General features: G+C 35.5%; 1 protein-coding gene across 2 annotated transcripts in view; it reads right to left on the reverse strand.

Annotated features, from left to right (window-relative positions):
• LOC141401259 (GTP-binding protein Rhes) overlaps positions 1–15,821 on the reverse strand; it is a 310,203-nt gene that overhangs the window by 44,596 nt on the left and 249,786 nt on the right. For both annotated transcript variants that reach the window (XM_073981337.1, XM_073981338.1), the window contains exon 4: positions 14,553–14,746. In XM_073981337.1, coding sequence (XP_073837438.1) covers positions 14,553–14,746 — 194 coding nt within the window. The remainder of the gene's footprint in view (positions 1–14,552; positions 14,747–15,821) is intronic.

The raw sequence follows: 15,821 nt of genomic DNA on the forward strand, positions 1-15,821 counted from the left end.
AAATTACAAACAGTGTTATCGGGCAGCAATTACGGAAATTTGATATTTCTGGTCTCATCGGGTATATAAGTCACTCTCGGAAAAAATGTAAATATACTCGTAGGTCTTTGTTTTGGAACAGAAACTTTATAACGATAACGAATTTTATAACGATATAACGACACCGTCGGCGCTTTTGACCTTGGAGTGAAGGGCTACAACTTTGCCTCCAAGAGTAAAATCAAATAACGGTTTAGACAAAATGATTCCTCAAGTCTTTTGGGGGCCCATACGCTTTTTGGGCTTCTATCACCGTGCGGTGTAAAGCTATGGTTAATTTCCCATGACTCAAAAATTACAAACAGTGTTATCGGATATTAAGTCACACTCGGAAAAAATTGTAAATATACTCTTAGGTCTTTGTTTTGTTAGAGAAGCCTTATAACGATAACGTCCGATTTTAGTTGTATTGAAGAGTATTGCAACATGTTCATACTGAAGTAGGTGTTTCTTTTTATTTCGGATTTACATTTTTTGGTATACCTCTCGATTTTGTATTATCAATGGGCAGCGACGTAAACCTAACTAATTAATAAATATTTAATACGGTTTGAGTGGTGGAATTTATGTTCGGAGTCGACTCCGGAGTTGGAGTCGGAGTCGTGAAAAAAATTGGACTGGAGTCGGAGTCTGCCAAAATTGGCTCGACTCCGAAACCTTGGGTACAACAATTTTTGTGAATAAGTTTTCTGACTGTTAATTATCCTAAATACCATGTTGTACCTAATTCAGTCTAAAATGTATCGTCACAAACTGAAATCTGTTTGTGCCGTTATATGGGGGCTAATCCAAAACATGAACCCATGTCAACAATTTTATGTTCATATAAGTTTTCTGGCCCCTGTTACCCTAAATGCAAAATTATAGCTTATTCGGTTTGAAAATTTAGCTAAAACGTCACTGATGCGATACCAATTTGTTAAAGCCTATTAGGACCATTTTTGTAGATCGTTGGTGCTCGTTGAAAAATGAAATTTTATTTGTATTTGAACCTCAAATCCGTTATGTTTGTGAGACATGATAGACAACGTAGAACAACGCTCAAATATTAGACGCTCCTAACTACAAAAATATTAACAATCAAGTCAATGAGTATGATTATCTTTCCATAAACAATTTTTCCACTACAGCGCATCGATAGAAATCATTCGAGCTGGAAGCAAACAGTTGGTTTCGCTTCAATACGATTCCGATTCCCTCATTCTCACACCTTCAACACTGTAATAAAATCCTTAGTCCATTGTATTCCGTTTGCAGTTTCTTTACTATGTACATGTCAATCCCTGTATTTCAGCCTTTTGTATGCTGGTTGTCATAATTTTGCTTCCGTAGCAAGAATCTAATATCCTACCCCATATTGACTATCCACATTTTTTCACACATCATGTCAGTCATAGTGCTGGCTATGTGTGTGTTTTGTGTCAAGATTTTTTATTTCTTCTTATCTGAATAACCAATTGTTTGTGTTATCATCAATTTTTTTAATGTGAGTTCGTAGTGCTTGTCGTTTGTAGATAACACATTGATTTAACAATGTGAAAGTACTTTCTTCTTCTCGTTATGTATCATTAAAAATACATAGTCTATGATTTCCCTGGGACAATGCATCGGAAAGAAAATATATATGTAGAAAAATAATTGAATAATACTATAACCATATTCTGACAAAGCTAGCTGCATGATAGAAGATGACAAATAACTGCGTGTCCCATCGTTTTTCCCCATTACTTGCACTTTTGCGGTTATGTCACCCCAAACTTTGAAACTTTGTTGTAAAAAAGATCTTCTCAGCCGCTGCGAAATTTAAGTTGCTTTCGGTACCAATGTGGTAGCTCTTGTCTTAAAGATACAAAAATTTCATTAAATTTCCGGGGTTTTATCTATAACACTGCTCAACAAAATTGATAAAGTTGAATGTTTCAGACGAAGTTGCAGTTGTTTCTAGATGAAATCGGCGAGTTATTTTCAAATCCGGTCCCGGTTTTTCTCCATCAGCTCTTGTTTTTGAGATATAGCTTAAAATCGGTTTTACGAGTTTAACCCAGACTTTCGTTATTTTCGGTTACAAACAAATATTTTTTTGTGGGTTTTCCACATTAATATGTTAGGGAGATGTTGTACGCTCGATACAAATCATTTTTGAAATAGTTATGGTGAGTATATATCAAAAAATATAGAAAATATACGACGGACCTTGTAAAAATTGCTTATTTTGAGAACTTCAAGCTGTAATTACGTCATCGGGGGAAGTCATAGGATCTTCATATGGCAATGCGAATATGCATAGGGTGTCTACTATATAGTCCAGTATTCAAATATACAATACTAGCAAAGTGCCCGCTACTTCGTATGCGTTAAATATGCAAAACAAATAAACAATATATAATATAGAATGGTGGAAACATTTTGTCACGCCTACACAAGAGCAATCCACATTTTTTGAGATATTTTAATTGAGGTTCTCAGCGCAAATATGGCCTAACCCAACAACCGCCATCCTCATTTCCAGCTCTATCTGTTATCTCAAAACCAATTATAGAACTATTTAGTACTTTACATGTAAATACATAAATACGAACCTCCTCCAATTATTTCAAAATTCCCTTTACACAATAACAAATTGTACCAAATCCTGTGCCATTTACAACTTTTCGTATATTTATGGCACATATTTCTTAAATCGAATCCAGATCTATCCGTTCATCCAATACAAAATTGTACCATACATGGAACCATTTTGTACCCCTAAGTGTACCTAATTCCACATTTTAGGATTCGAGCGCTATAATTTCATCCAAATCCTAATTGTACAAAATGTAGTACTTTTGGTAAGCATAAGCACGCATTTCCCCAACAGTAATATTAACTCCAAAATTCAAGATTCCAGCTCTAACCGTTCGCTCAAATCCAAGTTGTACCAAATTTAGTACCGTTTAGTACCTTTCATACATATAAGTACGAATTTTCAAAACTTCCTCAATCCTACCCCCCAACAGTAATCTTAATTCCAAACTTCAAGATTCCAGCTCTAGCCGTTCGCTCAAATCCAAATTGTACCAAATTTAGTACTTTTCGTACTCATAAGTACGAATTTCAAAAACTACTTCCATATCTCAATCCTACACTCCAAAAGTAATCTTAATTCCAAATTTCTTGATTCCAACTCTATCCGTTCGCTCAAATCCAAATTGTACCAAATTTAGTACTTTTCCTACCCATAACTAAAAATTTCCAACATTTTATCAATCCTACAATTCAACAGGTATTTTAATTCCAAACTTGAGGATGGCAGCTACATCATATCACCGATATCCAAATTGTACCAAATTTAGTTCCATTTAGTACTTTTCGTACCCATAAGTACACATTTTCAAACAATAAGCTTAATTCCGAATTTCAGGATTCCAGATATATCCGATAACTCAAATCCAAATTTGGAACCATTTAGAACTATTCGTATCCATAGTACGAATTTCTAAACCTACCTCTATCAACACTCCAACATCAATTTTAATTCCGAATTTCACGATTCCAAATGTATCCTATCACTGAAATCCAAATTGTTCCAAGTTTAGTACTATTTAGTACTTTTCCTACCCATAAGTACAAATTTCCAAAACTTTATCAATCTTACACTCCAACAGTACTCCTTATTCCAAATCTCGGGTTTCCAGCTATATCGATTCACCCAAAAATTTCAAGCTTATAGCTTCATCCGTTTCGTCTGGGCATTGATTATAAGGCGGTCAGCCACACAAATGAGACAATTTTTAGTACATTTTAGTGCTTTTCGCATCCTTCTAGGACGAATTTCCAAAAACCCAGCCTTATCGAGCACCTTCGCCCCAAGACTAATCCTCACCCAAAATTTGGGAATTCTATCTTCAGCCGTTTCGTCTGGGCGTTGATTCCTAGTCGGCCCCCCACACAAATTTGACCATTTTTAGTACATTTTAGTGCTTTTCGCACCCTTGTAGGACGAATTTCCAAAAACTCAGCCTTATCGAGCACCTTCGCCCCAAGACTAATCCTCACCCAAAATTTGGGAATTCTAGCTTAAGCAGTTTCGTCTGGGCGTTGATTCTTAGTCGGCCCCCCACACAAATTTGACCATTTTTAGTACATTTTAGTGCTTTTCGCACCCTTGTAGGACGAATTTCCAAAAACCCAGCCTTATCGAGCACCTTCGCCCCAAGACTAATCCTTACCCAAAATTTGGGAATTCTAGCTTCAGCCGTTTCGTCTGGGCGTTGATTCCTAGTCGGCCCCCACACAAATTTGACCATTTTTAGTACATTTTAGTGCTTTTCGCACCCTTGTAGGACGAATTTCCAAAAACCCAGCCTTATCGAGCACCTTCGCCCCAAGACTAATCCTCACCTAAAATTTGGGAATTCTAGCTTCAGCCGTTTCGTCTGGCCGTTGATTCTTAGTCGGCCCCCCACACAAATGGTACCATTTTTAGTACATTTTAGTGCTTTTCGCATCCTTCTAGGACGAATTTCCAAAAACCCAGCCTTATCGAGCACCTTCGCCCCAAGACTAATCCTCACCCAAAATTTGGGAATTCTATCTTCAGCCGTTTCGTCTGGGCGTTGATTCCTGGTCGGCCCCCCACACAAATTTGACCATTTTTAGTACATTTTAGTGCTTTTCGCACCCTTGTAGGACGAATTTCCAAAAACCCAGCCTTATCGAGCACGTTCGCCCCAAGACTAATCCTCACCCAAAATTTGGGAATTCTAGCTTCAGCCGTTTCGTCTGGGCGTTGATTCCTAGTCGGCCCACACACAAATTTGACCATTTTTAGTACATTTTAGTGCTTTTCGCACCATTGTAGGACGAATTTCCAAAAACCCAGCCTTATCGAGCACCTTCGCCCCAAGACTAATCCTCACCCAAAATTTGGGAATTCTATCTTCAGCCGTTTCGTCTGGGCGTTAATTCCTAGTCGGCCCCCCACACAAATTTGACCATTTTTAGTACATTTTAGTGCTTTTCGCACCCTTGTAGGACGAATTTCCAAAAACCCAGCCTTATCGAGCACGTTCGCCCCAAGACTAATCCTCACCCAAAATTTGGGAATTCTAGCTTCAGCCGTTTCGTCTGGGCGTTGATTCCTTGTCGGCCCCCCACACAAATTTGACCATTTTTAGTACATTTTAGTGCTTTTCGCACCATTGTAGGACGAATTTCCAAAAACCCAGACTTATCGAGCACCTTCGCCCCAAGACTAATCCTCACCCAAAATTTGGGAATTCTAGCTTAAGCAGTTTCGTCTGGGCGTTGATTCCTAGTCGGCCCCCCACACAAATTTGACCATTTTTAGTACATTTTAGTGCTTTTCGCACCCTTGTAGGACGAATTTCCAAAAACCCAGCCTTATCGAGCACCTTCGCCCCAAGACTAATCCTTACCCAAAATTTGGGAATTCTAGCTTCAGCCGTTTCGTCTGGGCGTTGATTCCTAGTCGGCCCCCACACAAATTTGACCATTTTTAGTACATTTTAGTGCTTTTCGCACCCTTGTAGGACGAATTTCCAAAAACCCAGCCTTATCGAGCACCTTCGCCCCAAGACTAATCCTCACCTAAAATTTGGGAATTCTAGCTTCAGCCGTTTCGTCTGGGCGTTGATTCTTAGTCGGCCCCCACACAAATGGTACCATTTTTAGTACATTTTAGTACTTTTCGTACCCTTCTAGGACGAATTTCCAAAAACCCAGCCTTATCGAGCACCTTTGCCCCAAGACTAATCCTCACACAAAATTTGGGGATTCTAGCTTCAGCCGTTTCGTCTGGGCGTTGTAGATCACATCATCACTTTACTCTTTTATATATATAGATAAAGTTCATAGCGCCCATGATTCGGCCATAACCTAAAAATCATCATGAAGACTGCCATTGAAAAGTAAATGGCTTATGTGGTAATGATATCACTGGTAAATTATTTCCCTTTAGCTGTCTTCATGGCGATTTTTAGGTTATGGCCGAATCATGGGCGCTATGATCTTTATCTTATATATATAAATGAGCTTGGTGATAAGTGACTGACTGACTGACTGACAGACTCATCATCAACGCCCAGCCAAAACGGCTAAAGCTAGGAGCTTGAAATTTTACCAGTGGGTCACTGTTGATGCAAATGTGCGAGATAAGGCCGGGTTTTAGAAAATTCGTCCTGGAACCACAAAAAATAACAACAACAAAAATCCTTATTTTTCATTATTATTACGTACTTATTCACTTAGTTGGCCCTCTGCAAGACATGTGTCAAATTAACAGTGCTATAATTTCTTGATACCGTAAAAATCACACATAATTTCAAATTTTGTAGTTTACTTCTAGGCGCACTTATTTTATCGTAAACCACTAGATAATAGAAAGACAAGACATTTGTTATCTTCCATTGCAACAGATGTCGCACCGATCCTGATTTAGTTTTCACATAACAGGTGTCGCACAAAAGATTTTCATTCGTTAAAATCCAGTTAGAAAAAATGACTACAAACGATGTATTTGTAAAAATTTTGATTTTCAATTTTAAATTAAAACAAAAATTCTTTCAATAAATAATGTTGGGTTTTTTGAACAAATGAGGTGCTGTTGAAGACAACATTAGGGGAATAAATTCAGAAATCGGCCAGAAATAACAACAACTAAAAACTGTATGGACTTGACTTTTTGGTAATAACTAAATGTTTGCAAATCAATGAAAGTGCAATAAAATTGTGCATATTACCACGATTTATTTGCAATTAAGAATGTTATCGTATATGGAGATGTACAGTCATAACTATTCAATTTTCAATTTCAAAATCTGGAATTTGAAGATAGACTAAATAATTAATGAAATCAATAATAGGTCCCAAACCAGAGACAAAAGATTGGTTCTGTAATTGAAAACGATTTTGGAGTATGTGTGATACATGAAAAAGGCAGACAAGTATTACATAACAAGTATTCATCACGAAGGGTTAGGAAAAAGTTCTCTCCCCGCAACATATAAAGCAACGAATCAGATTTGCTACTAAGAAGAGTTCAAGCCCGTTAAAGTACTTTGATGACGTTATATTTTCTGATGAGATGAAAATTATGTTGCACTATTACGACGGAACCCAAAAAAATATGGCGCAACCCTCTCACAGCCCTGGGAAATAAAAATGCAATACATACTGTAAAGTACGGAGAACTGTAAGTTATGGTATGGGCATAGACAAATGAAGTGTATAGACAAAGGATTACTCATGTTGAGTGCTGTCAACAGACTCAAACCAAAATACTCAACATTTTTCGAAGTCGATTTTTGAGAAAAATTGCAAGATTTTCTTTTACATCTGAAGATGTCGATTCCGTCAAAAACTAACCCCATACAGTTTTTGTTAGAACAAAATGTTTTTAAAATTGTGTTTTTAATTGAGTTGTTCTGAAAACGAAATCGATGTTAAGATATGAATCGTATAGACAAATGATTACTCATACGATTTGTTCCTAGGTTTTACCATTTTTGACAGAAGTTCAGGTCACAGTTTTAGGTTTTTTGTTAGGTTTCCGCGAGTTTGCTTGAAAACGGCATGTATTGTCAAAATGGGACTAAAAAAATCTTATAGCTGTGAAAATTTCGTAATTTTTTCCTAGGTTATACCATTTTAGCGATATATAAGTTAAAGTAGGGAAATTGCAGTCATGACATTGTTTCATATGGAGACGATACAGTCAGTGAATTGTCCTAATCTGAACATCTATATCTTAAAAATGGTAAAACCTACAAAAATATCATAAAGGACAAATTTGTAGAGAATTTTCGATGCTACAACAATTTCTTTATTCCATTTTGATAGGGCGTGAAAACCTAAAAACCCCCAAAAAATGTGAACTTGGACCGTGATTTATTTAAAAAGCGCTTAGGCGATTTTTTTATTCCCAGGTGTAAGCTCCTTTCATTTAATGTTGGTTCAAGAGCACCGCATCATGTTATATGCTGTTAACCGACCCAAACAAAAATACTCAATGTTTTTCTAAGGCGATTTAAAAAAAATGCAATATTTTCATTTATACATTTATCTGAGGATGTAGATTTCGTCAAAAACTAACTACATACAGTTTTGTTTGAACAAAATTTGATTACAATTGTATTTTTAATTCAGTTGTTCTGTCAACAAACTCAATGTTAATAAAATTGGTGAGAACAGTCCTTTGTCTATACAATCCGCTTTTCTGTGGCATGGGGTTGTATATAAAGCAAGGGCTTTGGTAAAATACGGATTTCGGAGGAAACATTGAAAAATTATTTAATCGACAACGTCAAAATTGGGTTTTTGGACACTGAAAATTATAAATTATAATATAAACTCTACCAATACAAGACAGTCTAGGCAAGCGTAAATCTTATTTACGTAGGACTTGGTTGTTATACAACTACAATGAAGACATCGACACTAAAGTCCAAAGTCCAAATATTAACCCCATTGAAAATTTATGGGTTCATCTGAAGACAGAAGTCGGGAATAAGACAGCCCACTAATATGAGAGACTTAATAAAGATCAATGGCACAAATACCAATAAAATATGACATTTCGAATAGTATTTTTTTAAATCTCAGGAGTTTACAAGCTGTTATTGATACCCAAAGTAGGTATACGTTATATTAAGACCAACTTTTCCTGAAAGTCCCGATACGATAAATGTTATACAAATAACATTTCGATAACTAAAACAGTCAAATATATACATTTTTCGCAGAATACTTTCTTCGGACATCCTCAATGTTCATGTGAAAAGAATGACAAAAGTCGACCAACCCTAAATATGTACATACAAAATGTATATGCAAAGTTTCAACACATATGTAAAAACATATCGTGTAAAGTATTCATTACATATTTAAAATTACAACGAAAATAAATACATTTTTGCTCTGCAGAAAAATTGCAATTTTCAATACATTACTTTTCAGTGAATAAAAAAACTGCGTTTTTGAATAATGGTTATTGAATGATTATAGTATAGTAGATTTCTATTAACGCTGAATATTTTAAAACAAAATAATTAATTAATGGCCTGTTTCTCTAAAATGATTCGAAATCAAATCCGTTCGAATTACTAGCAACCAAACTCCTGTTGTAGAAAATATTTGTTTGACTGAAAACAAACATGACTCATAAATTTTTATATATTTTTCAAAAAAAAAAGTTTGGTAGTAGTTTGAACGAATTTATATATGTATCGTTTTAATGAAACTGGACATAAATCTTCTTATGATAAAGTTTGTCGATTTTAGAATTTTTTCTTATACCCAACACCACACTGTGTTAAGGGGTATTATCAATTTGTGCATTTGTATGTAACATGCAAAAGGAAACGAAATAGGTCAATGGTTCCTTTCGATGATCTACATAGCATTACATTCTGAGTCCATTTATACGTTCCCGTCCATCCGTTAATGCACTTTTGTCACATTATTTATCCTATCCGGGTTAAAATTTATGATGGTCGCAATTTTGACCAAAGACTATAGATATTGCTTTTGACGAGAATCGGTTGAGATTTGGATATAGCTTCCATATATTCTCCCGATTCTGTATATTCTATCCACCAAACAACTATTTTATAACAAATGTGTAATGAAATCGCTTCAGTAGTGCGATTCACTAACTAATTTTGAGAGTTACCGACAAGTGTCCGTAAAATTAAAATGCTTATAATTTTGGTAATTACCGATGTTTTTCGGTAAGTAAGCGATGAATAAAAAGCAGTCGTAAGGTTATACCGATAGCAACAGTGTTGTCAACTTTTATTTGAACTTTTCATTTATAATTTTGCGTTTTAATTTTACCGATTTTTGTCGGTAACTCAAAAAATGTGTTAGAGAATCGCAATACACATTTGGATATAGCTCCATACATTTGAATTCCTAATTGTCATTGTTTGCACTTATTTTTAATGCCAATAATACTGTAAGGAAGCAGATAATCGAGCCATGTTTAATAAAATACTGCTTAGTGTAGTACAATTCAACTGTTTTGCCCCTCCGAGGAACATTGAAGTGACGGTTGAGCTAAGTACTTTCATTACTAAAGGGATTTAGTTATGCCATATTCGAAGTAGTGTAGGGTACCAAATGTTAAAGTGTGAATTCTCCGCTAACGAAGTAGCGGGCACTTGCTAGTATTATACATTTGAATACTGGATTATATAGTAGACACCCTAAGCATATCCGGAGTACCATATGAAGATCCTATGACTTCCCCCCGTGACGTAATTACAGCTTAAAGTACTCAAAATATGCAATTTTTACAATCGAGAAGTATCGTTATATTGGGGCTATGTTGAAAATTATTGATGCAGATGTGTGGTGACCACTACAACCTTCAAATGTCAAATAACAGTTAGTTCGGTTAAAAATTGTAGCTAAAATTGCCAATTACTGAAAATTGGGAGGTACCGTTATATGGGAGCTATATCCAAACATGGACCTATGTTGACAATTTTTTATGGAGAGGTGTTGTGACCACTAAGAACTTCAAATGTCAAATTACTGCTAGTTCGGTTTAATATTGTAGTTAAAATCATCAAATTACTGAAAATCGGGAGGTACTTTTATATGGGAGCTTTATCAATACATCGACCTTTCTTGACAATTTTTGGTGGAGAGGTGTGGTGACCACTAAGAATTTCAAATGTCAAATGTTCAAATTACAGATAATTCGGTTAAAACTTGTAGGTAAAATTCTCAAAATGCCGAAAATCCCTTATATGGGGATACCGAAATCCGTTTTACCGAGGTTCCGTTATATGGGACTATACCAAAACATGGACCAACGTCCATAATTATTTCGAATATAAGTTTTTTGGTCACTAAGAACCCTAAATATCAAATTATAGCTAATTCGGTCTAGAAATGTGCATTTAAACGAAAAAATACCAGAAATCGTGAGGTAACGTTATAAGGGGCTATTCCAAAACATGGACCTTTGTCCACTAGTTATATAAGTTTATTGACATTTAAGAACCCTAAATGTCAATTTATAGATAAATCGGTCTGTAAATGTATCTAAAAACGTCAAAAGGCCATAAATCGGGGGTACCGTTATATGGGGGCTATACCAAAACGTGGACCTATGTCCACAACTTTTGTTATATAAGTTTAGTGACGCTTAAGAGCCCTAAATGTCAAATTAGAGCTAAATCGGTCTGAAAATGTAGCTAAAAACGTCAAAATACCGCATATCGGGGGGGTACCGTTATATGGGGGCTATACCAAAACGTGGACCTATGTCCATATGTTTTGTTATATATGTTTATTGACACTTAAGAACCCAATATGTCAAATTATAGCCAAATCGGTCTGAAAATGTAGCTAAAAACGTCAAAATACCGTAAATCTGGGGGTACCGTTATATGGGGGCTATACCAAAACGTGGACCTATGTCCACAACTTTTGTTATATAAGTTTAGAGACACTTAAGAACCCCAAATGTCAAATTATAGCTACATCGGTCTGAAAATTTAGCTAAAAACGTCAAAATACCGTAAATCGGGGGGTACCGTTATATGGGGACTATACCAAAACGTGAACCTATGTCCACAACTTTTGTTATATAAGTTTATTGACACTTAAGAACCCTAAATGTCAAATTATAGCTAAATCGGTCTAAAAATATATCTAACAACGTCAAAATATCGTAAATCGGGGGGTACCGTTATATGGGGGCTATACCAAAACGTGGACCGATATAGCCCATCATCGAACTTGACCTGCCCGCAAACAAAAGACGCATTTTCCCAAAATTTCAGCGTCCTATCTCCATTTTTGTGGATGCTAGAGTGATTACCACAGACGGACGGACGGACGGACGTGCACAGATCGACTCAGAATTATACCCTGATCAAGAAAATATATACTTTATAGGGTCGCAAATGAGTATTTCAATGCGTTACAAACGGAAAAACAAACTTAATATACCCTCCATACTATGGTGGAGGGTATAAAAAGATCAAGTTCTAAAAAAGATCTATTACACCTAGGATGTTGCTATTGAAAATAGGCTACATCGATCCACGTTTTGATATAATGTTTTAGCGTCAATATCGCATTGAATAGGCTAAATTTTGGTATTTAGTCTTCTTTGAGGGTATAAAAATTCCCGCCTGAAATTTGTCAATATAGGTCCAGGTCTTCTTATAGCCTCCCAATTTTCGGTATTTTGAAGGATTTAGCCCCAACATACCACCGAAATGGCTGAAATTTGGTATTCACTTTTCTTCCTTGGGTGTCTAAAACTGTTCACATGAAATTTTTCGGTATAGGTCCGCGTCTTCATATAGCATATAGAACGCTACCTCCGGATTTTAGGTATTTTTAAGGTTGATTTTGATTCCTCCCGATTTTCATTATTTTTAAGGTTTTAGCCAGAATATCCCATCAAAATGGGCGGTATAAACCTTTCCACCTGAAATTTGTCGGTATAGGCCCACGTCTTCATATAGTCCCCATAGAACGATAACTTCCGATTTTTGGTATTTTGAAGGGTGTGGCCTCAACATTCCATCGAAATGGGAAACATTTGGTATTTATTCCTCGTTGGGGTTATAAAATGTGCACCATAAAATTTTGACGTAGTACGGCACTCAAGGATTTCGATATTTTTTAAAGTTTTAGCTATGGGTACATAATATTCCAAGCAAAATTTGAAGGAAGGGGTTCCATGCGATGACGTGATTTCATGGCATCTTTTGCATTGGTTCAAACGAAGTCGAGAAAATTCCGATCTTTTCATTAGCATTTGAACCGATGCAAAGGAAGTCGTGAAAGATCCGATATTTGCATCAACATTTGAACCCATGCAAAGAAAGTCATGAAAGATCTGATGTTTTCATCAGTATTTGAACCCATTCCATCGATCCAATAGAGATGAATTTTGTGTTTTGTGTTTTTATTTATACAAATTTTCTAAATATATAAGATTAATTATTTAAAATGGGTTTGATGTTGGAGAAGACTCGAAACCGCGCAAACGTTGTTAAAAACTCTCGTCGTAATGATAATGTCATTGCAAAGCGGTGGTGAAAATGTCATGCCAAAAAATTGGTGGAAATGACATGCCAAAGCATTGGTGAAAATGACATGTCAAAGCATTGGTGTAAATGGCATACTTTGGATCCAAAAATGAATAGCATCTTTTGGGGTCCACGCTCATATAAAATTCATCGATGAAGATGCTAAAAAGATGGCATGCCAGATCACTTGCACCCATGATTGAATGGTATCTTTGGAATCGAACATTTTGCTGGGATTATAACAGGTATAAATATCACTTGCAAAAAATTATGTTAAGGTACCACCCAATTTAAAAATTTGTGCAGATTTTTGTCACATTGCGTTCCCAGAAGATAAAAAACTAACTCGCATAAAACTATCCATATATGTACATATATCTAGGTTTTAGAGTAACCCTCATGGACCGGTATTGACGAATTTTATGTTCTTCTTTTTGACAAATTTTCGAACGGAGATTAATGTAATTTGGTATTGTGATTAGTCAGAGGATAGAAAGAATTTAAAGAGTGTTTCTACATTTTCCTTCTTAAGTGGATTTAACTTGGTATTTTGGAAACCCAATGCGTAGAAAACTTCCACACAGGAAATAATCAGTATGATGCCGACACGCCCACGCAACACACTGTGGTGACGAAGATTTTTGCCAATTTACGCACTTCTGACACGATTGCCAAGAAAGAGCGTAACAAAGAGATCAAATGTTTTGATTTGTTGATCTACCAATTTACTAATATACTTACAATACTTGCGTTTTCTAAAATACATTCACATTTCTACTGTTCTCTTCTTGATCACCCCCGGTGTAAAGTGATTATCATCAGTTAAGATATTATTCTCCTCCAAAGAATTACACTTAACGTAGAGTAAGAGCTTAGTAGTGTGTATAAAAAGTTCGGCCCGGCCGAGCTTAACGCCTTCTTAATTGTTTGTAATTGTTTTTGTATAACACTACGGATATATTGAGATTTTTTTTAACAATTTCTTTCAATGATTTATAATTATCTGGAACTTCGAATGAACATAGTGCATGAAAAATGAGTCATCCTAATGAATGTACATGAGAAATAAATTCATAGATACATCTACAACTTCTTCTCTATATAAATAATAAATTTTCCCTCGAGGAAAATGTAGTGCGTGTATCATCATATTTGATATTTAAAGCTTGTGGCATTTATATTTAGTTTAACCATACAAAAAGTTTTGCTAGAACTAGAAGCAAACGGAAAGGAAATAGATGAAAGAAGTATGTCATAAATATACGATTATTGTGTGTCAAATGGGATTGGCTCGTTTATTTGTTTTTCATATAAAATTCATATAATTCCATTCAAACAAATTGCATGTATTAACCATGTCACATAATTTATCGCATACCAGGCAGACAAATATGAGAATCCCATCACACACTGATTTTCTCTATCATACACAAGTGCACATCATGAGTTACTTACCCGTTAGAAAGGATAATCGACGCATGGCCGGAAATGGATGGTGACCGGATGTGTCCAGAATATCTAATTGATAGACTTCATTACGTATACGGTACAACTTGCGATGAAAATCCTCAATGGTCGGTGTATAGGCTTCTTCGAAGCGATTGCCAAGAAAACGTGCCACTATTGATGATTTACCAGAACGCGAAGAACTGTCGAAAGTAGATAAAAATAATATGTAAGAAAGTAAGTAGAGAGTAGACAAAAGGTTATGTAATAATAGTTAAACTTGGTATAATAAATATATATGGTGTAATATTGTGCCATTGTAGTCACTTAAGTGTATTTTCCAGTATGTATGCTTTTTTGAGAGGTTTTAATTTTCAAAGTGCTTTAACTCGAATAGTTGTCTCAACTTTTAGAAAATCATCTCTATAACACCTCCGATTTATTATAGCTCCTCTAATGCAACAAGATTTAGTAACGTCATTTTAATAACCCTAATGGCATGTAAGCCACCAAAAGGCTTGTAACTTATATACGCCAAAATTATTGCCAATTAAACGTTCTGTTAATTAAATGTATAAACGTGATTAAATCTACTTGTTCATTTGGGTAATTCTCAAGACGTAGAATATGGAGATGGAATGAGAAAAGAAGATATAAGGGATTACACTTAATTAAAACATTTGCCTAATATTGTAGTAATAGATAGTGTTTGGTAGGAAAATTGAAACGTTTTTCTTTAATTATAACTTATAATCGTACAAGTTCCGAACATTGTGTTATTTGGAGAAATTACGATTATTAACGTTTATAATTGATTTTCGTATTGACAAAAGAAGACATGGTAAGGAAGAAAGCTTTTTTTCGGTGGGAGTGAAGAGTATTTGGCCGTAAATTTGGAATGGTGAAATAAAACGCAACACAACACCAAATAGTTTTTGCTTGAAACAATTAGCCAATAGACAAATAGCCAATAGCGAAATATACAAAATTTGACAATATCGGTTCATGGGGGACTAGACTTAAACCTGAAAATATATCAGACCCAATTTTCTGACCAAATTAGCTATAACTTGGTATTTAGAGTTCGCAGTGAATAGGTCTACGTTTTTGTAAACATTTGCAGCTCAAATTGGATATAATGTTTTTTAGACTTCCCAGTGGTTATACAACTTCTCCAACAAAAATTGCGAACATATACATGTTTTGGTATATCCCGCTTACAGTCGATTTTACACGATCCAGCATACTATGGCATTAATTTTGTTTTTCCGTTTCTAA

Source organism: Musca autumnalis, unplaced genomic scaffold, assembly GCF_047663935.1.
Source record: "Musca autumnalis isolate F117 unplaced genomic scaffold, ASM4766393v1 scaffold_4, whole genome shotgun sequence".
Taxonomy (NCBI): domain Eukaryota; kingdom Metazoa; phylum Arthropoda; class Insecta; order Diptera; family Muscidae; genus Musca; species Musca autumnalis.